Source organism: Cololabis saira, chromosome 4 (genome assembly GCF_033807715.1).
Source record: "Cololabis saira isolate AMF1-May2022 chromosome 4, fColSai1.1, whole genome shotgun sequence".
NCBI lineage: Eukaryota > Metazoa > Chordata > Actinopteri > Beloniformes > Belonidae > Cololabis > Cololabis saira.
Genome location: NC_084590.1, coordinates 33,551,880 through 33,578,012, shown reverse-complemented (window position 1 = coordinate 33,578,012; position 26,133 = coordinate 33,551,880). Strand labels below are relative to the sequence as shown.

The window sequence follows — 26,133 nt, the reverse complement described above, 5'->3', positions numbered from 1 at the left end:
AACCCCCCTCCAGGTCACAAATGTGGCTCCGGATCGCGTAACCCAGGAAAACGTAAGAATTTTGCATATTTTCTGTCTTGATCTCAGGTTTCAGTCTGACCTGTGTTGATTGGACATGAATCTCCATCTGGATAAATGCCGTTTTACGCTAAAGACCCATTTTGGAGGTCGCCGACCCAGATGAGAGGCAGATCAGCTTTCAATCGCCGCATGTAAATGCCCAAAAGATGTGACTCGTGAGGCAATCAATCTAGCGTCCGAGATATTTAAGAGTTTTTTTGGGCAAGGAATCGGAAGGAGCTCCAATCGAAGAGAGTCCCAGAGGTAAGGTGAGGGAAACCAGAAAAAGGAAATCCAGGCGCAGGATGGAACAGAAATTATAGATCAAACACTGTAGAGAGCATGGTTAGAAAAAAAAACACAATGTGGCTGAAGCAAGTGAACTTTTTGTAAGCTTTTCTCTTTTTGCATTCATCAGAATAGACTAGAGAGAGAGCTAGCATGGAGAGAAGCTGCCTGTGCTCCTCTACAACCAGAAGAGCAAGGAGGATTGATTCATTAGTAGCTACTTGGATAACGCTGTAATGTTTATTTGTCTGCATAATGCCATTACGACAGCTGCTACTGCTTGGTAAAGAGCAGCCAGATAAGTCAGAGGTTGAGTCTGCAGTGTGTGACCGCCCCTGTGACTGTGAGAGATAACAAGACAAGCATGTTATGTAGTCTGCACAATACAAAGATCTGACATTACTGGAAATGATGTAGTCTGAACTTCATCTGCTTTTGATGTCGGTCTCAGCTGCTCATTTCATCATCATCCATACCATCTCGTGCAAAAAAAAGTTATATTTTAAGGGATTAATCCATCTAAAAGTAAAAAAAAGGAAACAGATAATCAAGTATTAAAAATGTGGTTCTTTGACCTTTGTGCGTTTGCTCGTCTTTATTAAAATCTTTCAGTCAACTAACTGATATTTTCAAGTTATTTTACGAAGTGTCATAAGTTAACCTATAACTTGCATGATAAGAATATGGGGAGCGTATATATTCCTTCTCATTTTTAAACAGTCATATCTTTTGCAAAAGTTGCTCACTGTAGCGTTTGATTATTAGTCTGAAATGAATTGGTCGACTATTCTCGAGATGGAGTTCCCGTTTCCCTATTTATTCAACGCATGGCCAAGCATCGGTGCAGTTATATAAATGTCAGACAATATCAAACACTGTTATTCCGTCATAAAACTAATAAACGTGTTCAACTACAGACATTTCTTATGAAAGTTATAGATAAGAATCCATGGAGAGTGGATCACTTATTAAAAACAAAGCAAAGCCTAAAAGAGGAGACCAGACAGGCCGAGTTCAGCTGAGCCGCAGATAGAACCTTTGGGAAAATGAAAGGTTTGTCTCAAGTCTTTCTGTACATAAATTGACCTTATCTTCAGACTGAGAGTCAAAGATGCAGAGGGCAACATATTTAAGATGTTTCGTAGCTTTGTGCGCCCCCAGAACTGTTGGTGTGAACAGCTGTTAATCTGCACATCACAAACTCTGGCATGCTTTCTTTGACATTGAATGAGGTTTGTAAACCCTAGGGGGCCAGAATGAGCCGAAACCCGCGGCTAACTTTTGCAAAAAAGATTCTATTCTATAGTTATTATCATCAATCATAGATCATCGTTGCCGGGGAGCCTGTTTCCATCATGAATTGATTCAATATGAATCCAGATAAGACCAAGACAAGTTTTCAGAGTTGATATATTTGTGCACACAACAACGGCATTTCTAAATGTTCCCTATATTTTGTTTTCCCACTGTGAATAAAAGAAAGCTGTTTCTATAAATATGGTATTGGTTGTATAATTACAAGTAAATATATTGAACAATAAGACCCGACATTGTGTGCGTCTATCTTAGCAGGGCGTCTGGCAGGTGGGCTGGCTGATACGCGGTTTAAATGTGTGTGCAGGCTCAGCTCACTCGGAGCGGTAATTATTGTGCACAACATCTCTTAACGTGATTCTGACGTTGATTCAGAAATCTCAAATTGACTTTGCGTAGCATTTGCAACAAAATAATGGCCATCAGCAATGTTTGATACAATCCAGACGTCCGCTGGATTGATGTAACTGCATCTTTTGACGTTACAATCCGATGATTTGTATTGGTTCATCTCGACATCCTTGAATTATGGGTATGTGTTGCCACAAGCAAAAATACATGTTTTTTGGGGGGGGTCTGGCTCCTCTGCTGAGATGACTTTCTATTATTTCTTTGACATGCTAGTGAATGTTATATCCTTTGATTTTGATTGCACAGAAAAGAGCCTGAAATTGCCCCTTTGAATGCAGGAACAATGGCCCTTTTCATGTCAGTTTTAGGCACGCGTGGACAAAATGGCTAAGTGTTTTATCAAGAAAAGTCTCTGATAAATGAATAAGGGACATCATGCACCCGATGATATCGACTGATGTATTTTTGGCAAAAGGACAGTGGTAGATTTGGCTCACTCTAAATACGCACGTTATCCTCCGACTGGTCGGAAATCTCACTGGGTCACTGCACTAAACACACCCAGCCCAATTGCTACCGACTGCCTGGCCCAACGTGGTGGACCGTGCTGCCAGAATGGGTAAAAAGTTTTCAGCCTAGCCATAAAAGTCGTGTGCTTCCTCATTACATTTTAAAAACCACTCATCTGTGAACAGCTGTGAGTATGTTTTTGCCCACTGGCTGTTGTCAGTCAAAAAATACGAGCTGATGGCTTTAGTTTAATGCTGTAAAGACACTGACAGGCAATTACAGGGAGAAAGAAAGAGCAAAATTACAGAGCATACAGTGTTGATGCTTGAAATGATGCCTCCATGCTTCAGCCCGCACCGAGGAGAGGAGCTGTGTGAGGGATGTTGTGCAAACCGTGCTGTCAGTTATCCATCAGTGACATGATTACACCTCTTCCCCTGAGAGAGACAGGCAGAGATAGTGAGCATGTAGCTCTATATTCTTTTCTTTTTTTAATGTCTTTTCAGCTGGCTCTTGTGGAGCACTTCACATGCCTGAACTGATGCTTTAGTGGAATTCAAATATATTCATATGCCTGTCATAGTCAGTAACACATGAGCTGATGGGGTGTGTTCAGAATAAAAAAGTTTTTAAAAAAAAAGCAACAGTCGGTAAAGCTGAGATGCGGCCGAATATTTACAAGGATACTTTGTGTACACTGGTGTCTGACGGTGCAGTTTTCCAAATCTCTCGCTCACCTTGGGCAGTTGGGCAATTTGTCTTGATGGCAAGTTGTTAGAGATTGATCTTATTAAATCACTGATCTCTCTCATTTAAGGTGCTTGATGTAGCTCATCAAAATTCAGCACTTGTTGAATTATTAAAGAAAAAGACAAGGACAAGAAGCTTAAAGTCACGGAAGGTTAGTCTTTCTTTGATTTCTCCCTCCTTCTGCAAGAGCTGTTCACTCAAAGAATCTGTCCTTTCTTCAGGTTTTTATTGATCTAACTGTAGAGGTTCTGTTTGCTCCCTCATGGCTGAACCGCCACTGAAGTGAACGCTATTTGCCATCAAGTCTTTGTGGACATGCGCCATGGGGATCCCCATTCACTGCACAAGCCTAATTTTCAGAACTTAATAAGTTTGTGCCTCTGTTTTCATTGGGACGTTGTAGCTGAAAGACTTGCGCACACTCAGACGCACGAACACAAGAACAGGAGGTAGGTGTAAGGTAGCAGAGAGGGGATATAAAGACTAGTTTGGGGGAGTTGCTGATTTCCCTGGTGAGTGCCATTCTGAGCCGTTGTCACCCGTCTCTTCTCATAGATAGAAGCGCCTTAATCAGGAACATGAAAGGATCTCCTGTGGTGCTGCCTCCTGTCTCTGCCGCTCACCTGTCTAGTGCTTGATTTACCTTTTCAAGCGTATCTCTGAACTTTTCATGGGTCCAGTATAAAAGCTTGGAGGAGCTTACTTCAAACCTGGTGAGACAAGTTATTTTTGGTTCCTGAGACTAAAGAGCTCTTCTATGATTTGTAAAAAAAAAAAAAATACAGATGTAGTGGATTGTAACTCTTGTCTTGACAGGCAGCTCCTTTCTCGAGAGATTACAGCCACAAGAGAATCCATCTGCCATGCTCAGAGTCCCACGTTTGGGTCCTTAGGAAGTTGACCAATCAGCATCTGCGATTACATGTTGGTGTGTTGGTGGTGGTGGGTTTTTCTTAACCGTCTTCAGTTTGATTTTATGAAAGGCCTCCACTCCATTGATCTGGTTGAAATGAGCCGGCGATAGCCATATGGTTAATCTAATCACCTGCCAAGCCGTCTTTGAATGGCATATCCTTCTCCGAAACAGTCTCTGCAGACGACTTTCCAGATGGTTCTGCGCAAACAAACCATCTGGCGTGTCAGGTTACCTTAACTCTATTTAACATCTTAAAAGAACACGTCTTTCATTGTTCTAGCAGCGGAGATGTTGCCTAGTATTACAGAGACGGGATTTTAGCCGTGCTTTTACTGTCTGCTGGAGAAAAAAGATGCGTTGCATCTGCTTGGAGCTTCTTAGATCAAAGCTGTAATACACAGTTTGAACTTATTTTCCTTTGAACACTAATCTGTGATAGGCATTAACTTTTATTTTTAACAAAGAAATATCCCAATCTCTAATGAGTCTGTGAGGGTTTTGTTGTTGGAAGTTTAAACCATCGGCTATTTGGTGTTAATTCCTCTAAGTTACTTACTGGTAGTAAGAAGGCATATTTACCACACAGCTGTGTGGTAAAAAAGACACACATTTTATACATACATGAGTTTTTGTTTGTTTGTTGGGTTTTTGGGGAGTGAAAAAAAGTGAAGTAGTGAAGTGAAGTAGTCTGAAGTAGTCCGTGACATCAAACACTTTGCGTGAACTTGACTTCTGAACGTGGAAGAACAACCTAACAGAGCATAATATTGCTTGTTGGGCTGTTAGTTATTCTAACAGACCACTGTGACTGCCTCTGGTTGCCCTATTGGTCTGTGGATGAAGCGTAGCTAAGCAACACGCAGCAGCTCCCGTCGGCCGCTGCAGAAGACTGAGGCCAACTGGAGGATAGCTGGCAAGATATCCTCTACCTCATTGGCTGCTCAGGGCCAGAACAGCCTTCCCGATTGGCACGGATCCTTCTAGGTTGATTAATCAGACCTCTAACCAACAGTCAGCTAGCCAGGACCTCCACTGGGACTGAGCCCCAGGGAATCTGTGGTTGGCAAGCTGAGGGTTGCGGTCGACCTTTGACAATCCTCATTTCACCTCGTGCTAGTATTCATTTCCAATACCGTTGTGGTTCTGCACATTTGCATATTTTTGTAAGACACTTAGTTACAAATAAAGACAGAGAACTTCTCCTAGTTAAAGTTTTTCGTACTGGAGATTCAAAGCATGCTTGTACAAGGACCGTTCTGTTCAGCTGACGACCTCCCAGGGAAGATCGTTTTGGAAATGTGAGTTTTTCTATTGTCAAAAATACATATATGTAGAGATATGATTACAAAATAATTGGCTAAACTGAGTCGTGGTTTAGACCCGGCCCTCCCTTCGTTGGGTGCTTGATTGGTTCCAATCACTCGGCTCTCTTGGTCTTCGTTCGCTCCCCAAACATCGTAGACTCGGCCTCGTACTCATGTAACCACTCTTGGTTGTGTTCTCTTCAAAGCTGTTTCCGGGATAAAGCAACTACTTCCAGTGATTAAGAATTTACAAACAGTTCCACCTACTTCATGCAAAGGCTAAAATACATTCCCAACAAGGGCCGAACCCAGAGACCTGAAAAGGGGCTTCCTGAAACCGATAGGTAATATCACAGAGAGTTTCTCCAGTTCTTTTTATAGAGCCTGTTTTTTTCCCTCGTGTACCAGCAGTGTGAGAAAATAAGAAAGCCAAGCCAATCTCAGCAAAAGCTGAACTTGTATTGCCTCCTATTGCCACCTCATCATATAGACAGCTGTTGGAGGTGATGACTTGTGCTCTGCATTGTGTACACATGTGTGCTAGCATGACATCATGAAGTCACTGTGCACCATCTTCCCCCCTGTCTTTTTTTTCTTCTGTTTTGTGAAGGATTACCTTATCTCGGTAAGCAGCAGCAGCTTTGCCTTTTGTTACTCAACATGTGTGATTAGTTCTCATTGTGTAATAGTGTAATCTGCACAGATAATACCTTTTCCTTAATGCACACCCTTTTAAAGTTCTGGAAGATGCTTAGTGCAGCTTCATTTGAATATTCAAATACCTCAATTTGAATTTAAAATGTAAGGAGTCTAAATGATAACCTCTCCAGCACTCCCTCACTTGTAGTGTAATCTCAGTATTACTTCAGTTGTTTTCTTTTTCTTTTTCTTTTTCTTCAGCGCATAGAAGGTTAGCGTCACATTTCTGTCTCAGATGCCTCTCAGTATGATACAACTCCACAACCATGTTCAGGCATCAACTCACATGGGTGTGGTGCACAGTCAGGAATCTGACTGATTATTTTTGGCGACTGAAATACCTGGACAACAAAAAAAAATGCAGGATGTCAACAAATTTGACACAGATTCAACACACCTTGCCCTAAAAAGCTCATTGAAGGACCCGGCACAATGCATTCACCACATTTCTTTTCCCTTTTTTCAATCAAGCGTGAGCAATCCTTTCTGCCTGGATCAGAGGCCTGCACGTTTCATTAGATTTGCATCTGCAGGGCAAAATAAAAGAGGATCGCTCCATCAATATGTTGTCATGAAACCAACCACTTACATCTGTTTGTGTCGGGGGATCACTCGTACGCCCAAGTTAGCAAAACATGAGCGAATGAAGACACTAGTTTATGGTCTAGGTCTAGGAGATGCAGGTTTTTGGAAGGAGGATTCATTGTTGCTGCATTTCTGTTGGATGGCCTTTTATTAAATGTTTAAAGCGAAAGAAAATAAAACCTTGATGTGAATGCACGACAAAATCTTCAATATTCTGAAGGAGCGTAACACAGAGGGAAACATTTTATTTTCTAAAATCAGTAATTGCTTGATACACACGATTCCGAGGCTTTTAATGAACTTAGCAATTTCTAAAGGGACACATGCCAGATGTCGTGGACAATAAAAGGAATCAACAGAGGAAATAGTTGTAGTTGACATGCGACATGTCTCTGTTTGCTGAAGAATTTGTGTTTAAACTCTGCAGTTGGGGTGTAGTAATGCTTTGCTTGTCCCGTGCTGCCACCGCCGGGCCTCATTTGAATGCTGAGATTGTATCTACGTGGGTGAAGAGCTACAGAGGTGTAATGTGTTCTCATATAGTTTTTACTACGCAGGTTGCCTCGATGCTCACATAAGAGGTTCCTGCATCACGGACGCAGCTGCTTGTACTGATTATGATCACCAACACAAACATACCACACCGGCTTCAAGCCCTTTTTTAATGTCTGCTCTTGCTTATTCTTTAATTTTTTGAAACCAAACACTAATTTTATGGAGATGTCAGGGTGAAATGGTAAAACTTACTAAAACAACTGACTTTTAGTTCAGTATGTTTCCAAGCTTCCAAGGTTATTTTGACTTTTTTAAAGAAAAGTGCAAAACCCACTAATGGAAAAGGAGGAGATTTCTGACATGCAATATTTGTTGTGAGATGGTCTATTTCAAAGCAAGTCACAATGTTTTCTCAACCCTTAGGGGAAAAACGGAATTTCAAAACAAAATAAAGTGCAAGAAGTTCCAGGTTGTGCAGGAAATCTGTGCTTATCTGTGCGTAATTCTACACACTGTTAAATGCTGAATTTTCTGATTTCAAAATTCTGGCAAACCCTCCTTTTATGGCGGTTTCAAACTCTGTCGTATTTCCATAGAAAGGGCTGCTACCAGGAACCTTAATAGTTTTCAATGATAACATAAAAACACCAAGGACGTAGCCTGGATCCAGTCCATATACAGTCAAACCTTGTGGCTTTTGTTGTCTAAGCAAACACCTTACATCATGTTCATCATGATGTAATCATCTGTGAGCTTTAGAGTTCCCATGATGACAGCACCAGACTGTCCTCTTGTCCCCGTCTGCGGTTGGTATCATGTCATCTTACTTCCTGTATTATAGGATGTATGTGGGTTTCCTGAATGTTTAACTGGTTTTTACATTCAAATTGAGATAAGTAGCCAAAAGGCAATGAAGTCATCACAGACACAGATACAAGAGATCCAGCTTATAAAATAATCTGATATGTGAGGCAGACAAAATTATATGACTAAATCATCTGTTTTTTTTGTTCTATCTTGATATAGGGCTCTTAAAAGACTGGTTTTGCCGGGTTAGCTCAACGCCAGACTGCCGCTGTTTAGTAACTTATAATGATGAGTGACAAGAGTTAGCGTGTGAACTTGTTCGGCTGCGTGCCAAAGAAATGGCAATCATGGTAGAGTTCCCTGACTTGAGGCGAGTCTTTAGTTAATTAATACACCAGCTTATGCACCCTGTTTCTTTTTTCTTTTTTAGACCTGATCTGCAAATGTCATGAAACAACAGGGGGTGTAAACAAAACAGGGAGTGTAGTAAACAAACAGTTGTGCAGCTCTTAACTTGACTAGCCAGCATGATGTAACCTTAAACTGTGCAAACACTCTCCCTAGGGCTGGGCGATTTTGGACAAAAATAAAATCCCGATTTTTTTCTCTGAAAACCCGATTTTCGATTTCGATTTCGATTTTTTTTGGTAAAACTACAAAAGACAATGGAATAAATTGTTTAAAATATTTTATCTTTATTTTTAAAGAAAAATAGCAAACAAATTTCCCTATTGGGAATGAAGTGGAGATACTGTTAATCCCCCTTGAGTTTAGTAAAGTGACAACATTTACAATTTTCTTGACCAAACAAAGATGACTAGACGGGCTCTGTCTGTAATGCAGCCAGCTGCAAAAAAGGAAAATCGATTTTCCGATTTTCCTTTTTTAACATCGATTTTGATTAATAAATCCGATTTAGATTTAAAATCGATTAATCGCACAGCCCTAACTCTCCCAGGATCCCAATTGTTGTTCCTATGTCCCGATATAGACAATGGTAACCATAGGAAAGGTATTCCCTTTCATTCAAATGGGATTCAAATGAGGCTCAGGCACACAGCAATCAAATTCATCCTTAACTCTCCGCCAGTCTGAGGAAACCTTCAAAGGCGATGATGAGCCAAGAGAGAAAGTGTAACTCTTGAAGTGTGCAGCTGTTTTTGTTTTTGTTGTTTTTTTCATGGTGCATGAATCTAATTACACAGTTTCAGAGCTAATGCACAGAAGATGCTCAAGTAGCGTCCATCGTTTTTCTGTAAATACACGAACATGACTTGTCACAGATTCGGCAGATAGAGACTGGCTGGCCCATGCTTTTGCTCCCATGTACTGAACTGCTGCTGAGCTGCTCTGGGTGTTAGCTTCCAGATTTATGCTTCCTCACGCCCACCCATGCATTCACCCAAGCCTGAACACCAACAGCTCAGAAATGTATATCTCAATGCCAGAAAAAGGGGAGCAACACATCATTTTCACTCGGGCCATGGTCGCCTCCTGGCGCTAACCCCTCATCACAACTTGCTGAGACACTTCTCCTGGCACCTTCTTCCCCTCACTCAAGCACTCTGTCGCCATGGCGATGTTTTGAAAGACTTTCATGCCAGGGAAAGAGCTATTAAATGACCAGAACTTTGTTGAATCTGCTCTCTTTGTGTGTTCAGGGACTAATTTGTGTTGTTTAAAGATTAAGATTTTTCTAGAGCCTTTCAGTCCACAAATATATATATTATAGATATGTGCTAGGGCTGGACGATATGGACCAAAAGTCATATCTGGATATTTTCTAGCTGAATGGCGATACTCGATATATATTTCGATATTTTTTCTGTGCCTTAATTGGGGTTTCCCCCAAAGCATTATAGCATAGCATCTCTGTTAGCTTCATTTTTTTCTGAGGCAAACCCTTAAAAAAACAGTCAGTTTTAATACAAAGCCTCGTGCCAAATGTCACACAGGTACCTTTATTAACAGAGGTCTGCACAATATCAAAATGTATAAAACAAATGAAATAAAAATAAACTGCCTGCATATATAGAATAAAAATGCTTCTTGAATAAAATAAAACAAATATCCCTTTCCTGCATAACAATTAAATTAAAATACACTGTGCAATTAATACAATGTAGACAGTAACAGGCAGACTTTTCCACTGAGGTTGACAGTTGTGCAAATAACAAAACATTTGTGCAAATCTCAAATAAAACATTCAAGTCAATTTGTCACAAAATAAGCTATATCAAAATCATAAAAAAAAAATGTAAAAAAAAAAGATTTTTTTTTTTTTTTTTTTAAATCGATATAAACGATATTGTCTCATACCATATCGTGTTTGAAAATATATCGATATATATTAAAATCTCGATATATCGCCCAGCCCTAATATGTGCTGTTTTTTTTCTCTCTTCCAGTCCGTGGTTTGGATTCTGTTATCGGCCTATATGGGGAAGCTGTCGAGATCCCCTGCAACATTGGAGCCATTAAAGTGGATGACATTCTAATGACTAAATGGAAATACGTAAGTCGCGACACAGGTCAACCTTTTTCACATCCATCTGAGACCCACTTATCGTGTTTGTGCCATGCTGAGTCTGAGTGCATGCATTCGTCCCTTCCATGCGGCGCCGCATGAATCCTCTGTGCTTTTATGTATAATGGTGGCCATATGTGAAAGAGGGGTAACAACCGGATCCGCTCTGTTCTCCAGGACAAAGGACAGGGACTTTCAGGGGATCTTCTGGTCAAGCAAACGAATCAGGACGTCGTAATCACCGCCACAGATGAATACAAGGGTCGCGTGAACTTGACCTCCGACTTAAGCCTACGGCTCTCTGAAGCCAAACTCACCGACGAGCGAATTTTCACCTGCATGGTGGTGAAAAGCGGCAACATAGCAGAATACCCAGTTGATCTGATGGTCCACAGTGAGTACAAACTGGCATACTACTTTTTAGAGCTTGCACATTATGCTCATTTTCCAGGGCGTACGAGTTTTACAAATCTTCAAAGACAATTTATGTTTTTTCCTGTGTAATACTACATTATGATGCTTTTATGTAAAGTACAAAAAAATAAAAGTCAGGACTACAAACAAACCATTTTGGACAGTTCAGGGGCAGCTTCTTCCTTTGTAGGATTGAGGCTTTTTCACTCTGCAGACTTTACATGCAAAGAAAGCCATAGGAAAGGAGAGCGTTCAATCCACAAAAGCATAATATGGCCTCTTCAAAGTGCAACGATGACTGACAGGAGCAGCAGCTTCGCCTCCACTAGCACCCTGTTCATTAACGCTTTTTTTTTTTTAATTGTATTACAGAGTCGCCTGTAGGCCTGGAGATATCTGACAAAGCAGAGGAGCTGGAGATTGGCAAACTCACCAAGGTGCAGTTTTTTTAATGATAAATGTTGCTTGTGCCTACATTGTTTTAAGCAGCGGCTCATTCCAGGAAACCCTAGCCTGGCTCCGATGTATCTTGAGAGCTATCACAGAGACCATGCATGTTGCTACAGTAATGAGCTCTTTGAAGTGATCTCGTGAATTAGTAAAGACCAGAACTGCCCCCCCTTCTGCAATTAGGATACTCAGAGGATTGAAGGGGCTTTAGCGACGCTTTGGGCATTTCATGGTCGACTGCTTAGAAAACTCTTTACTCCTCAAAAGCTGTGAAAAGAGTAAAAAAGCTAATTTGCTCATATGTTCAGTCATTTTAAAAAGATTCACTGAATGCAGAGTTAATTGTTATTACTGTGTTTTTTTTTCTTTTGTCTTTTGTTGCACAGTTGGGAACCTGTGTTGCGCGAGATGCTAATCCAGCTGCAAACATCACATGGTTAAAGAACAGTAAACCTCTGGTGGCTGATGGAAAAGGTGTGCATCCCTCATTCTCTTTGCATTCCTATATATGTTTGGATCTTATTGCCTGGGACAGCTGTTATAAAATACTTGGCTACTGTGATTTTTCTCGTCAGCAGGGTGTGATTTGGTCGCTGCACTCTTTGTCTGTTTTCGTTTCTTCCCCTTGTTAGAGTTTTCAGAAAAGTTCTTCTTTGTTTTGTCTCCAGAGGTTGTCATCGAAGAGTCCGTGCAGGGAGACTCAGATTCTGGCCTGTCAACCACAACATCCACACTCAAGTACACCGCCAAGAAGGAGGACACAGAAGCCCAGTTCACCTGCATCGCTGAGCATCCTGTGGTTGAAAAGCTGGTGGCCCCCCCAGTAACCATGAGCGTCACTTGTGAGTCACTGAAGACACGGTTTTGTTTGCAGATGAACTTCTTACCCGCCACACTGGGACACTGCTTCACAATGAAAAAAAGAATCTACACCACATTAATGGTTTCTCTTGGAAGTAGTATGAGTAAAATAAACGTATCTAACGTTTCATTGGGCCATGTGCCCACTAGCAAGCACTTGGTTTTTGTCATAGATTTGGATCCAGATGTTGATCAACTGGGATTTTTTTTTTTTTAAAGGAGTAGTTTGACCTTATGGGAAACTTTTTTTTTTCTTCATCAAGTCTAATTAATTTAGAGGAATAATAAAGCTCTTATTCTGGATGCAGCCACCAGATGGTTCGTTAAAACCTGCAAACAGCCAACTGAGCTCTGCCTGGCATCTGTCTCATGCCCACACTTTTTATACAGTTTAAAAGAGGTATTACAAGGCAGATATGCTTGCCCTTGTTCGGTCTGTGCCAAAGTGAGCTTCTCACTCTTACTTAACATTTACAGCGCACACGTAAGAGTGTGACAAAATATCAATGTTACAAATAATCTAATTTCTCTCAAGGGTTAATAAAGTATTATTGAGTTTAACTGAAATGGTCAACAATTGAGTTGTCACAAGTAAAATAGGAGATCAAAGCTCTTCGGCTCCTTCTTGGCTCTGGTGTTCAGTACTGTTGTGGTCAGAGCCAGCGATGTAGAAAAAAGGGTGGATACCTCACTTTTATTAAAAAGGTATGACAAAAACTCTCCAGTTAACCTGTTTAATCATTTATTTATTGTTACTCAAGTTGTATCTGTTTTATATTTATTGGTATCAGTGTCTTTTCTTCTCATGAGCAAAGAAAATCCAGTCCCCTTTCATAGTTAAACTAAAAAGTATTGATATGAATTAAATGGTAGTGCTTCAGTTATTAAAGGGGTTTTGTTGCTTAAGTGTCTGGTGTGTAAACACTTGTCTAATCTTACTCAATATAACATAAAAAATTGAAAAATGTAGTCACAGGGAATGCCAACGCTAATAAACAGACTCTTGCCTTTGAAGCAGCAAAAGAAGAATTTGCTGCACAAGAACAGCCTCAAAACCTTGGTCTAACAGTTTACTTTTCTTATTAGGTTGTTTTTATTATTTTTATTTTACTGCATCTGCATTCAAACAATGGCCAGCAGGAGGTCTTGGCCCGATATGTGCGGTCCATAAATCAGCCGGAGGCCAAGAATATCGGCTGTTGGTCCCACCAAAGGCAAAGGCGATGGAAAATATCTGCATTGCCTCCCAGATTTGCAGGAGCACGTCTCTGACTATTCAGAGGATGCCTAGCGGTTTCAGTACATCCCTTGGCAGGAGTTTAACTTTTTTGTCCTCTAATCCCTTCACTTCCAGCCAAAACATGCAACGATAACACCTTTGATGGTGAAGGTTAGAAAAAAAGGAAGTGTCTCTTCCCTATGTACTGAGATTTCTGCAGAATGCAGCATCAAGTATTGAAGTTATAAACTTATTGTGATACAACGATGAATGTATGTGCGCTGAAAGAGTTTGACGAAAAAATTCCGCATGGAGCTTTCCTCAAATGGAGCAGAGGCGTTGAGCCTTGAAAACGTTTGGTCAAGTGCATCAGAAGACATAAGTAATTCAGACGTCTCCTTCTCAAGTTGCTCGTAGCGAGTGCAGTTTTAGAAAGTTTGAGATGTCTGTAGCATACGAGCGCACGGAGCCAGCCAGCTGCCGGGGAAAGTGATCTGCTCGTTACACGCAGACATGTGTCACCTCTGAGATATTCACCGTCTTCCTGTCTGCCCAGACTCCACAGAGAACATCATCCTCCAGGTCATCCCTCAGGACGCTCTGGTAGAAGGAGACAACCTCACTCTGAAGTGTGTAGCAGATGGAAACCCAGCTCCAACCAGCTTTATCTTTTACCTAAAGGTAGGGTTTAAGAATGCAGATATTCCCCCCTTTCTTTTTAACGCTGATTAGAGCTGTGTTGTTAAATAAAACCAATGAGCCAACCTGCAGTTGTTTTATTTCATGTCTTTCGCAGGGACAGTTGGAGAAAGTGGAAAACGCGGACACTTTCAGCATCATCAACGTCTCACGCGACACCGCCGGGGAATACAAATGCGCTCTAATGAACGACCCCACAATGGAGGCGTCTAAAAATGTCACTGTCAATTGTAAGGGGGAAAGAAAGAAAGATTATCTTCTTCCGACTTTGCCACATGCCTGCATTATTGTTAGTGTTGTTTTCCTTCTGCCTGCAGACTTATTTGTCACAATGAGAGGGAGCATTGTTTGTTAGAGAAAAGAACTTTCGAATGCCTCTTTGCCAGGCTGTCCTCCTGCGATTTGTACAGAAAACTGTTGTGTCAACCACACAGGCTCTAATAAGCCGGATGTGCAGTGTTGTGAGCCAAGTGCAAAGTTGTGTGGTTAACAGCGGAAACATTTCAACCCTTATCAAACTTCTGAACCATCGTCTCGTCATCCTCTCCTCTTTTCAGACCTAGACGTCAATTTAATCCCCTCTGGGAGCATCGTCAAGCACGCCGGCGATGCCTTGGATCTAGCTCTCGAGATTGTTTCTTCTTCGAAACACAAGGTCTCCTGGACAAAGGTAAAAGCAATCCTTTAGAGAGCAAAGCTCAAATCGATGAAGAAATATTTGGACTTGTTATTGAAAATGGTGACACTCTCTCCGATTGACCCAGGATGGCGTTAAACTCAACAAAGAGCCCAAGTTTATCAAGCTGGCTTTCTCAGACGCCGGTAACTATCAGTGCGAGGTGACGACGGGGGCGCTCAGCCGAAGAGCTGCTTTTGAGCTGGTTGTCGAAGGTAAAGGTTTAAAGGAAATTCTTGGCTGCTTGGAGTTGCTTGACAAGATTTATTTTATTCTCATGTATGAATAGCAGATACATTTTCAGTTTGCTCGTCCTAACACTGGAGATAAAAGAAAAAGTTGAATAAAGAAAATCAAAGCCTAAAAACACTTTGTGGTCTTACAGGAGCTGCCAAGCAATCGCCGCAGAATCCATAGACTCATTCTCAGAAGCAATGTGCTTTTACAGTTGTTTACTGTACACAGATTTAACAGCCAAGAATAGCACGTTACTTGCTCGCTTTTTCAGGCACCGATGAAGACTTTCCTTTATATGGACATATTTTAATCCATACTCTCGTTTCATATATAATGTATCATATCTCCACTCCATGTATTATATACAGTGGGTATGGAAATTATTCAATACTTATGACCATGTGATATTTCCATTTTTCTTTTTTAATACATTTGCAAAGATTTCTACATTTCTGTTTTTTCTGTGAAGATGATGTGCTAAGTGTACATTAATGAGAAATACATTTTACTTTTTTGATTTTAGCAAATGGCTGCAATGAAACAAAAAGGGAAACATTAAAAGGGTCTGAATACTTTCTGTACCCACTGAACTGGAGGTTATTGCACTCTTTTACATAGGATTATTTCTACTTTTATGTCTTTTCTCATTTATATTATTTTATTACATGCAAATGTGATGCGAGTGACAGTAAATCCTTGAATATCTAATATTAATCACAAGAATGACGGGTGTCTGTTCGGCTGATTGTGGGTAGAAAGGCGATTGATTCAGAGAGTTTTTAAACCCAAAAAATCTCCTCTGTCAGTAAGGATGAACAAAATCCAACCATGACAAATGGTTTTCTAATTGAGATGTGTCTGAAGATGTACGTGCTCTCGCAGGTGCTCCGGTTATCAGGCAGCTGTCCAAACATCGCAGCGAGGACGGCCAACATAAAGTCTTAATTTGCGAGGCTGAAGGTTCCCCAAAGCCAGCTGTTTCCTGGAGCATCAATGGCACTTCGGTATGCACGCTCACACACCCAAAGCGCCCCCCCCCCCCTTGTCAGAATTATATGAAATTCATTCCCGGATAATTCTTGTGATTTCGGAGGGTCGTATCCATCAGTTTTTTTATAGAAGTGCACATGCATTTATTCATGACAGTGAAAGAATTTTTCTCTCTCTTGTACTCTCTTCCCTCAGCGCTCAAAAGGTTTTTATCATTCTGTTCGGCTTGACGAAACCTTGGAAGCAAATATAGTATATTACCCGCAACATATAAATCAATAGCACTGGTGTATATGTATAATGCATATTTAGTTCTTCCCTCTTTTAGAAATAAAACTCTTCTAAAGCGGTTGATGGAAGACAAGATGTTCGACTTTACAGTCTTCTCGTGACTGAGATTTCCAAATCTCACCGTAGCAGGATCATCTACGTGTATAGGCATCACAGAAGTAAAAAGACTCACTCTGCTGTAACGACAAATACAGAATGTTGTCATACTTGCAGGTACTGCAGGTAGGCTTATTTAAGGTGTCTTAACCAGAGTTTTGACAGTTTTACTGACACACAGTGAGAATGTAAAAAGAATCATGCTGCAGGCATATGATCTTGCCGGTGGCGACCTTCTTCGTTTGATCCGCAGTGCCAATCCAAGTAACACGATGTATGTAATTATAGTCCAAAATTGCTCAACAACTTTTTTATTATTATGCACTAAACTTTCCAGAATCTGATGAAAATGGGAGCCATCATTTGGTTAACCGCTAACAAGCGCGGTACAGATGGGCCACTTTTATCAAATGTGTGTTGCTCTGGTTAATTAAATGTTAATGAAAGTTTGAACCATTGCAGACGTAAATGCATGTGAACTCTCGGGGGTGTACAGCGCATCTTGTTTTACTGAGCTGTCAGATTTCATGATCATGTCCTGTCCCAACTAAGTGGTTTTTGTGCCAAACAGGAAGAAAAGTTCAGTCTGAAGTCCCAAAGTAAACATGTGTCACAACAGCGACATGTTCAGAGTGGTACCTCCCAGCTGTTGGGTTTTAGTTCATCAGAACATTTACCGTCCCAAAAAAAGTGTCTAATTTTTATAAAATGGTCATATTTGCCATGTTTCAGTATATGTCATACCTGGTCACACTTAACAGTACAGCTTCTCGTGTAGGCAGGGAACTAAAATCCACCCACACTATGCCAAAGAAAAATTAAAACAAATCGTCATCACGTTTTACGAATCCTATTACGATTTTAGAGAGGAGGTATGCCCTTTTTTCCGACCTAAAGCTAACATGATGTCCTGAGGTCGTGAGTGTAGCGACAATATCAACTTATTTCTACAGATATCTTTAATAGCAGCTGGTTTAAAGGGGTGAAGCCATCCATTTGACTCGACTCCGCCCCTCTCCTGTGCTGGTTATGCACCCTTCAAATCTGAAGGGTTGAAGAATAAAACATTTTCAGACTAAGACTGTCCAAAACTAAATTGCAGGGATGTTTTATGTGAGTGCTTTTGATTTGGTAGACACTTGAGGCATCCATACACAGTATATGCTCATAATATGCCCCCTTTAAAGGCAAAGGCAGGACAGGGCAAGTCTATTTGTTTAGCACATTTCCTGCACAAGACAATTCAAAGACAACGTCTCATCACTCATTGACTAGCAGCAGCATTAAAGACAACAGACAAGATCTGTTGGCTCGCTACTGTTTAAACGAGCATTTGCAGTTCATAAAAAAACATTCCAGCTTCTGAAATTGCCAGAGTTTACGTTTCAGTAGCTGAGCAACACGATTTTATCATCATTGGCATTTGAGACAAATACAACCCATCAAGCTGGGACAAGATGATTTTTCAGTGGTAGATTATGGAGAAACGTTTCTCCCCCATGTGCTTGTTATCTTCTAGCGCAGTAGAGCGTAACAGTTTATTGAAATAACAAGACAGATATCAGCTTCAACAAGTGACATCTCACCTATTCTTCAAGTCTCCCATCTGATCACCTTGAGTCTCGGATAAAGTTTTCAAGTCATTCAACACTCCAAATGTTTTTTTGTGTTTCTGTCTCTTTTTGACTTTAAAGATTTATTCTTTTCTGGGTGAATCGATACCGGTTGTCATAGCAATCCATTCTGCCAATGGTCTTCCTGTGTCAGATGGCAACAGGTTTGTCTTGCAGTAACATCTGCAGTGACATCCTTAAACCAGAGGTCCTGCAGTATCAGTAGACAATACTTACAGAACATAATAGGACTTAAGAGGGACCCAAGATCAATATCTGGTGAATAGTGTGTAGTTACAATTTAAAATGAAGCTCTGGTAGACTTTCAGACCACTGGGATTAGGCAGATGTGGTTTGTTTAAGTGTCCTGATTCAGCTTCAGCGGAGTGGGTGAAGGCTCCCTGATATGTGCATGGAAGTTATTTTCCATTGTTTTCCTGAGCTGTCAGATGCCTGAACTTATCTGGTCCAAAGATTTCCAGGAGGTTTGTATCCAATGTTTCAAAAGAATACATTTCTTTGTTTTCTTAGGCTGAAACTCAGTATTTGGCAACAGTTTTTTTATGAACACAATGGGAGTTTTTTCCTCTTTTTGTTTGTCTGGTGCACCTGTGTGCACACTGATGGGTGAGCCTTAAAAAAAAACAACCTATGAATTACATTTGAACCTCAGGGCATGTGCCGGATGCTTTTCAGCTCTCTGTCTGTCTGTCTGTCTGTCTTAAACAATAAGAACTACTTTAAAACCTGAAACTGCACACTATAATTTACAGACTCTAAACTGGCACTGAACTCTCGGTGCTTCCAGGACGCATGAGTACAATTAAAGTCGTGTTTCTGTTCCTTCACTTCATCCTTTAAGACCTGGACCGTGATAGGAAAATTCACGGCTACAGCGTTGGGCTCATTAGCTCGGATTTACAAAATTGCTACATCCTCTTGTATATGCAGAGGATGTGAAAGGGGTGTTGGCAGTCTGTCTTTGTGTCTGGGGTTTTCCCTGGAGACTCGGGATCCAACATCCCACAGACACAAGCTGTTCCTTTGTCACGGAAAGTCTGCGTCATCTGTGTAACATCCCCACCTAGTGGTGTAATTGTGGGAAAACTAACATTTCTTGGGATTTCCTCCTCTTATTTTTCAGCTCAATGAAGGCTCCTTCGTCAACGGAAAGATAACCCACAAGATCACAGTTGTGCCGTCTGCAAACCTTACAGTGTTCTGTACGGTGTCCAACGAGTTTGGCATCGATACCAAAGCTATAAATGTGTCTTCTCGTAAGTACGCAGTGACGGTCCACTTAGGTCTCTCTGCTTTGTCTTCTTCAAGGGATCTGTCTTTTTAAATGTCTTCTGATTTCACCCACTAACCCTCTCTGTCTGCATGTCATCCTAACCTAATGTTTGGATGCTTTAGTGAAACCACCGTCCAGGCCTGACATGAACATTGTCTATTCAACCAGTTTTATTTCACTCTGTCGCCCACATTAGAGAATATAGCTCATACAAATGGAGCCCAGAATTTAATTATTCAATACTGTAAATTATGAAAGTAGAAGGTAAATGAAGTCACTCTCAGGTTCTTGTTCTTGCTCAAGTTTGTTTGCCTATTTAGGTCACGCTGTACTCACACTGCCACTGTCAGAATTTAACTAATGCATGCATTTTGCACTTTTTCCACATTGTTTTCTAAAAGTGTTCACTGTTTGTATCATCCTGTGCTCCCTGTTGCCTCCTCACTCCCATTCGGGAGAGCTTTTCACATCTATTTTCCACCTCGTTGAGTGTGTGTATGTTGGGATGCTGGATTTAATCTGTTCCCTCTTTGCATGCAAACCTAGAATAGAAGTAGATTAGTCACTTTTCCTGCCAACAAACTTGTTTATTTAATTTCCTTCTTCTTATTTTTTTTTTTTTTTCGCCTTTTGGTTGGACGTTAATTTTATTTTATATCTGATTTCAGTATTTGAGGAGGTGAGAATGGATAAAAAAGGTAAGTTGTAGCAGTCTTCTTGCTTGGTAGAAACTTTGGGAGAGGGAAGAGTAAACACTACAGGGGACTCAAATATATCTCACTTGAAGAATCTTCTTTGTCAAACTCTGTATGTATCTTTGACATCGTTTTGAAATTTTGAGCTAAAGAATCTGTATTCAGGTAGCGTTTTTTTTTTTTTTTTTTTTAAGAAATGAATAAGAGGAATGGAACGACCAGCATCCTGACAAGATGTCAACATTGATCATAGTCCCCTTGGCTGAAGAAATGAAACTGAATACCTGCCATTAACAGCCAGATCAATTAATCATAATCATGCTCAGTGCAAATGTGTCCATTCATCAATGCACATTAATATTTTTGATTTCCCTACATGCATCAAGCCTGGACTTTCACACTGAAATGTGTAGCACAGCTCTGAAAATTAGATTTGATCTTTTCTTTGTCACAGACCAGTCGGAGGACGGTGACCAAACTAAACTAGTCGTGGGAGTTGTGGTCGGCCTCCTCGTGGCCGCTCTGGTCATAGCCCTGGCATACTGGGTTTACATGAAGAAATCCAAGTAAGTTCTCCGCATGAACTCCGCATGAACCTTTCTGCAAATGCTGTTCCTTTAATTTTTTAACGCAAAATATCTTCCTCACATTCAGTCAAAAACAATTTAACTTTTTCATTCATCTGCACTTACTTTTATGATCATTCAAGGTCTTAAAATTAGATAAATACAGCCTCAGATGAAAAAAAGACTTGTTTTACTATTAATTCATCAGAAACTAAGCCAAAATGCAGAAGTGGATGAAAAACTACATACACCACATTATGCAATAGCTTGCAGAACCAGTTCTCTGTTTGAGTTTATTAAACCCATGATAACCCCGTGTGATGCATCATGAACGGTTGTTCATCTGAGGTGGTATTTTTCTATTTTTCTAACTGAACACATTGTCTGTTTAAAAAGAAAATCATGTGGAGTTTAACACTTGTTATTACCTGTTTTTTTCAATTTGTACAAAGCAGCAGCATGTTTCTTTAGATTGTATTAATTTCATAAAGTGTCTAACTAAGCTTCATTTACTCCCCGCATGAATCTAATAATGAATTAGTTTCTTTAAAACACAACTGTTTTCTATTTCAGCCCAATGCCGTAGTCACCATCCTGCACCTATCAAGTCCACAATAATACCAACAGCATAGACCATATGATATTATACCTAATTTATAGCAGCAGGAAGGTAAACTATAAACGATATGAGCAATTTCAAGCTAATGCAACTAACTAAAAATGATATTTTCATTTAAGGGTGATCATTTGTTTTTCTTTTCGTCTTTTATTTTTACTCCTTTGCATTTTCCAGATTACGGGAATCTGATCTTTTTTGATCACGTAACTGGTCCACAAATGGCTACATTTCTACTTAAATATTGTTAATCAATTATCAGTTGATATTCACACTTAACCTGTTCACTCCATTACTGTGGTGTCCCATCAGGACCTGTAGTTTATTTATTTATTTTTGACCGCAAACGCTCACTAACACCAATGCTAAAGCCACCTGCTCCCCGAAGCTCCTGAGGATTATTGTTGGCTCCTGTGGGACCTGTAGGATCATTAGCGTAACTTTATAATGAGGGGCCCAAGTGCCCCTTTTATATAAAAAGCCCTAGAGGGGAACCCTATGTAAGTGGATTTGCCTGCCTAACATAGTGAATGTAGACCAACTAGAATCCTTATCTTATTAGTTTTTCTCATATCAGTTTGAACACACACACACATGTGTGGGCTCAACCCCATGTAAGCTGCATCATTTTACACACAGCAGATTGAGCTTGCAGGAAGCCAGGCATGAGAACAGTATAGAGAATCATGTGGATTTTAGTTTAGTTTAATTTAGTTTTATTTAGCACATACAATAAAAATAACACCACACAAATAAGTGCAGTTAAAAGAAACTGTGCAGGGAGGAGCGAGCAAGCCAGTAGGCTTATGAGGAGCCCCCACCTAATAATATTTAACAATATAGTTATGAGGATACAAAATCATAAAATAAAATAAAAATAATACATCATAAAAATTGCATGCAGAACATGAATGAAAATAAAAAAATACTGTTGACCTATAAAGACATGATCATGAAAATATGAATATTATGCTGAACAAGTGGCAACACAGAATATGAAGTACAAAAGAAACATTAACAGTGGGAAAAGCAAGAGCTTTCTTGGCTACACCGTTGAATTAAATGTTCTCTTGAGTGACTTTTGAACATGGATAGGGACCTACAATTGTTTGCAATATGGTACCAACTATTCCAGACTTTGACACCTCTATACCTAAACAAAAATTGGCTTCTAGATTCCAGACATTTAGGGGGATGTGGGGCTAGGGCCTGCCGTGTTGAGTAAGAATGAAATTGAGAGTTTGTAGCAAAGTATGTCCTAAAGTGCTTAGGAACATTTCCTTCTGAGGAAAATATCTTGTAAAGAAAAATGCATATTTGGTAACTGTTGATGTCATAAATAGTAAGAATCTGGAGATATTTAAATAAGGGAGCAGCAGTAACATCCCAGACGGATCGAGATGCAAGTCTTACAAAACGATTCTGGAGAATTAAGATTTTTTGGAGAGTATTGAGTATTGAGTCCTATAGGAAAAGTGAACGTGAACTTTGTTTGAGACCTGTCTCTGTCTGAGCAACACACTCTCGCAAGATTTGGCTCTCATAGCTCTCCTCTCTGGTGGTGATTCAGAGATTCAGAGTCGTCGGTCACTGCAGAACTGCCAAAGTCGTTTTCCCATCGGATAAACTGAAATTTAAAATAAAAATAAAACTTGCTTCTTTGGTTAATAATACTGTTATTGTTATTATTGAAGTCTTTTTGGAAGGGAAAAAAAGAATATTAGACTGATCCGATGATCTTGTACTGGGTTGATATCAGACATTGAGGTAGCAGATAAAAAAAAACGAGCGGCAAAATAAGGCGCAAATATTAAAGTTGTACTGTATCTAGTGTTGTATGTTCCAAAACGATGTGAGGAGAGGGGCGACCACGCCCACACCCACTTAGGAGACAGGAAGTGTATACCATTTCATACCATTGGCAGTAACGGTAATGCGTGATCTTCTGTATAGAGTATCTTTGCTCTAAAAAGAATCCGTGCAAAACGTGAGCTTTACATTTAGTTTTGAATTAAACGAGGCTTGGAGGCAGAGGAAATTCCTCCATGATTTCTTGTAATAAGGTTACTCCAGGAATCATTGCAGACCTAGTATCCTCAAACTATTGTATGATATTTTTGAAATACTTTTGCTTTGTACTGTCTTTTTCTACCTAATAAAACTACAAAAACCTTGCTAAAGGCGGATAGGCATATATTTATATATGAAATAGTCAATATTCCCATATCGTGTGAATATTTGACTTCAAATCTCAAGGCAGGGCATTTTAATTTAAAATGCTAGTATCATAATTTTGACACCGTGGCCCAGGTGTAATCTAAGGAGGGCCTGCATGTGCCATGGGTCCCACCCTGCGGGGTCCAGTGCAGCTACACTGCCCACACTCTCTGTAGTTGTGCCCCTGAGCAGGATCCCAGCACTGTCCTCCAGATCTCCCACCACAACAAGATAATTCATTTTTATCTCTATGAGTACCCATGGAGAGTGGGGAGTTATTTGCACATCATGTAAAAAATGTTTCATTTTTTTTGTCTTGTCAGGCAAGGAAGCTGGAAGACTGGTGAGAAGGAGAATGGATCTTCTGAAGAGGAGAAAAAACTGGAGGAGAAAGTGGAGGAGAACAGCCAGAAAGCTGAGGTGTAAAGAAAGGCAGCCGTTCTTGAACTGGGGAAGTGAAAGGTAGAGAAGAAAACATGTGCTCATGAAAGATTAACAAAGTCATTCCTGCTCAAATAACATTGATTTTGTCTTTTCTTCGCAGTGAGAACATAGAACTTTTGCACATTTCTCTTCACCTCTGTCTTGGGGAAATAAAAGAGTGTACATTGGGATGAAGACAGTTTGGATTTGGTTTCAGGGAGACTTACAAAAAGCATATCCAGACATCCCCTGCGCCCATCAACCCCTAACCCCTCCATTATGAAAAAAAAGAGGAATGGATACTGTATGTTATATACATAACTTGTCTGCACTACTGATTCATGTGTAAACTTGTCTACTATTAGAATTCATGTTTGTTAAAATGGAAACTGGGAAAGTGAGAAAAAATTCAGATTTTTTTGTTCTGTAGTTGATGCAAGTAAAGTTACTACTAGACCAGTTGCCTTTGCTGTAAGGATGTGTAGGTATGCATTAGTCTGTGTTTGACTCCTGAAAACAAAGCAGAGACTAAAGGGACATTGCCACCATTGCTTTTTAGTTAGATGCCACCGCAGTCAAAGCACCTCTGCCTTCAACATCAGTACACAGTAGTAGTTTATTTGTGCTTTCTTTTGTTTTTTTCAGTTTGTCGAGTTGGCGGAAAACATTTTGAGATTGAGGTGAAATTCCTGAAAGGGCTTAGGGTATATCGGTATACTCAGCATTAGTTGTAGATGGTGATCTGATTTTCATGTCACATTGCTGTAAGTAAGTGATGTGTCACAAAGTTCTTTGGTGTTAATATTTTTTATTTCTTTGATTGTGTGTAACCAGGAGGAGAAATGACAATTCATTTTGCCTGTCTTTGCCTCAGAGTACTGTACATTTGACATGAGCACCCTGCAACCCGAGCAGGTGGCTTTCCGGGAGAATGTACAGCACTGTTCAAGTTGTCTTCTTGGCTGTATTTTGGCTGCACATGTTGTTTTACATTAAGCTCACTGTCACACCTCTCCCATGAAATTGTCCTTGAGCCTGCATTTACGAAAGAATAGCTCATCTGTCAAGAATGTGAGTCAGAAATGATCAGATTGTGCTCCGTCAGTGTTGAGGAACGATTGTTAATCCGTGGGATCATTTTGTAATCAAGGACACAACGTGGAAAAGGATTAGTGTCTCAAAGTAGCCTTCATGATATGTTTGCCTTCTTTTGAAAATCTACCTGCAACTGCTTCAGTTTGTTTAGTGCACTAGGGTTCATGTTTCACGTCACAATTGTGTAGAATACGATGGAATATGTGCTGCTGTACATGTCACAATTTTGGTCCATTAAGAGCATTTGCGAAATTTAAAAATGTATCAAGATCGGGATGTAGTTGTGAAGTTTGTGAATTTAATTTTCTTTTTGCTATTTATATTGTACTAGATTAAATATCCTGGTAGGCAAATCTAATAATGGTCTCATTACTGATATTTTGGATTGAAAACTATTGATAAATTGCTTGCAGACCTTACAAATATGTAATTAAGTTCAGCCATCAGTAGTTTGCTCAGTGTCCGGTTGAATAATATATCCAGCATGTTATAATGTCACATCTCCAAGCAGCTTTCGTTTGTTGCCTACCTTGTGAAAAACCATCAAATTGGAATAATGACCAAAGAAAGTGAACATTGCCATGCAAGTATTGTAAATATCGGATGTTTGTTTTTGTACTTTTGTTTAAAATAAAGTGTACATTTGGAAAAGCATGCCTGCTCAATTTGTCAAAGTTTTCAAATTTTTCATCTCTTGATGTCAAGAACAAACCGTTCAAGTTGTTCCTTGGTTTTCTTTGGTGTGAGACTTAAGTTTACAGATCTGCCATTGTATTTGTATTGAAACCATTAAGGACATAATAATTTTAAAGATGTAATTTTAGAACCCTGTGATGGACCATGGGCTGGGTTTACCCTGCCTTCAGCCCCAAAACACCTGGGATAGTTCACCGCAAACCCCCAGGATCCTGAGTAGGAAGAAGCAGATGCAGAGTTGGGTCCAAAAGTATTTCAACAATGACAATTTTTTTTTTACTGCAGATAGTCTGGGGAAAAAAACAGTTAAGATGTAATAAAAGTGTGGCCTTTCAGTTTTAATCTGAGATTTCTCCAAAATTTTCAATTTATCATGTAA

At 40.0% G+C, this 26,133-nt stretch overlaps 1 protein-coding gene across 2 annotated transcripts in view; it reads left to right on the top strand.

The window, feature by feature from the left end:
- LOC133441840 (CD166 antigen homolog) overlaps positions 1 to 25,709 on the top strand; it is a 43,613-nt gene extending 17,904 nt beyond the window's left edge. The window contains exons 2-16 of one of the 2 annotated variants that reach the window (XM_061719522.1): positions 10,488 to 10,594; positions 10,784 to 11,000; positions 11,393 to 11,457; positions 11,857 to 11,944; positions 12,139 to 12,312; positions 14,107 to 14,231; positions 14,347 to 14,479; positions 14,807 to 14,919; positions 15,014 to 15,140; positions 16,045 to 16,166; positions 19,297 to 19,429; positions 20,115 to 20,144; positions 20,596 to 20,707; positions 23,864 to 24,002; positions 24,085 to 25,709. In XM_061719522.1, coding sequence (XP_061575506.1) covers positions 10,488 to 10,594; positions 10,784 to 11,000; positions 11,393 to 11,457; positions 11,857 to 11,944; positions 12,139 to 12,312; positions 14,107 to 14,231; positions 14,347 to 14,479; positions 14,807 to 14,919; positions 15,014 to 15,140; positions 16,045 to 16,166; positions 19,297 to 19,429; positions 20,115 to 20,144; positions 20,596 to 20,707; positions 23,864 to 23,966 — 1,649 coding nt within the window. In that variant the 3' untranslated portion in view covers positions 23,967 to 24,002; positions 24,085 to 25,709. The remainder of the gene's footprint in view (positions 1 to 10,487; positions 10,595 to 10,783; positions 11,001 to 11,392; positions 11,458 to 11,856; positions 11,945 to 12,138; positions 12,313 to 14,106; positions 14,232 to 14,346; positions 14,480 to 14,806; positions 14,920 to 15,013; positions 15,141 to 16,044; positions 16,167 to 19,296; positions 19,430 to 20,114; positions 20,145 to 20,595; positions 20,708 to 23,863; positions 24,003 to 24,084) is intronic. The other variant, XM_061719523.1, reaches the window with a different exon arrangement.
- The last annotated feature ends 424 nt before the right edge of the window (positions 25,710 to 26,133 follow it).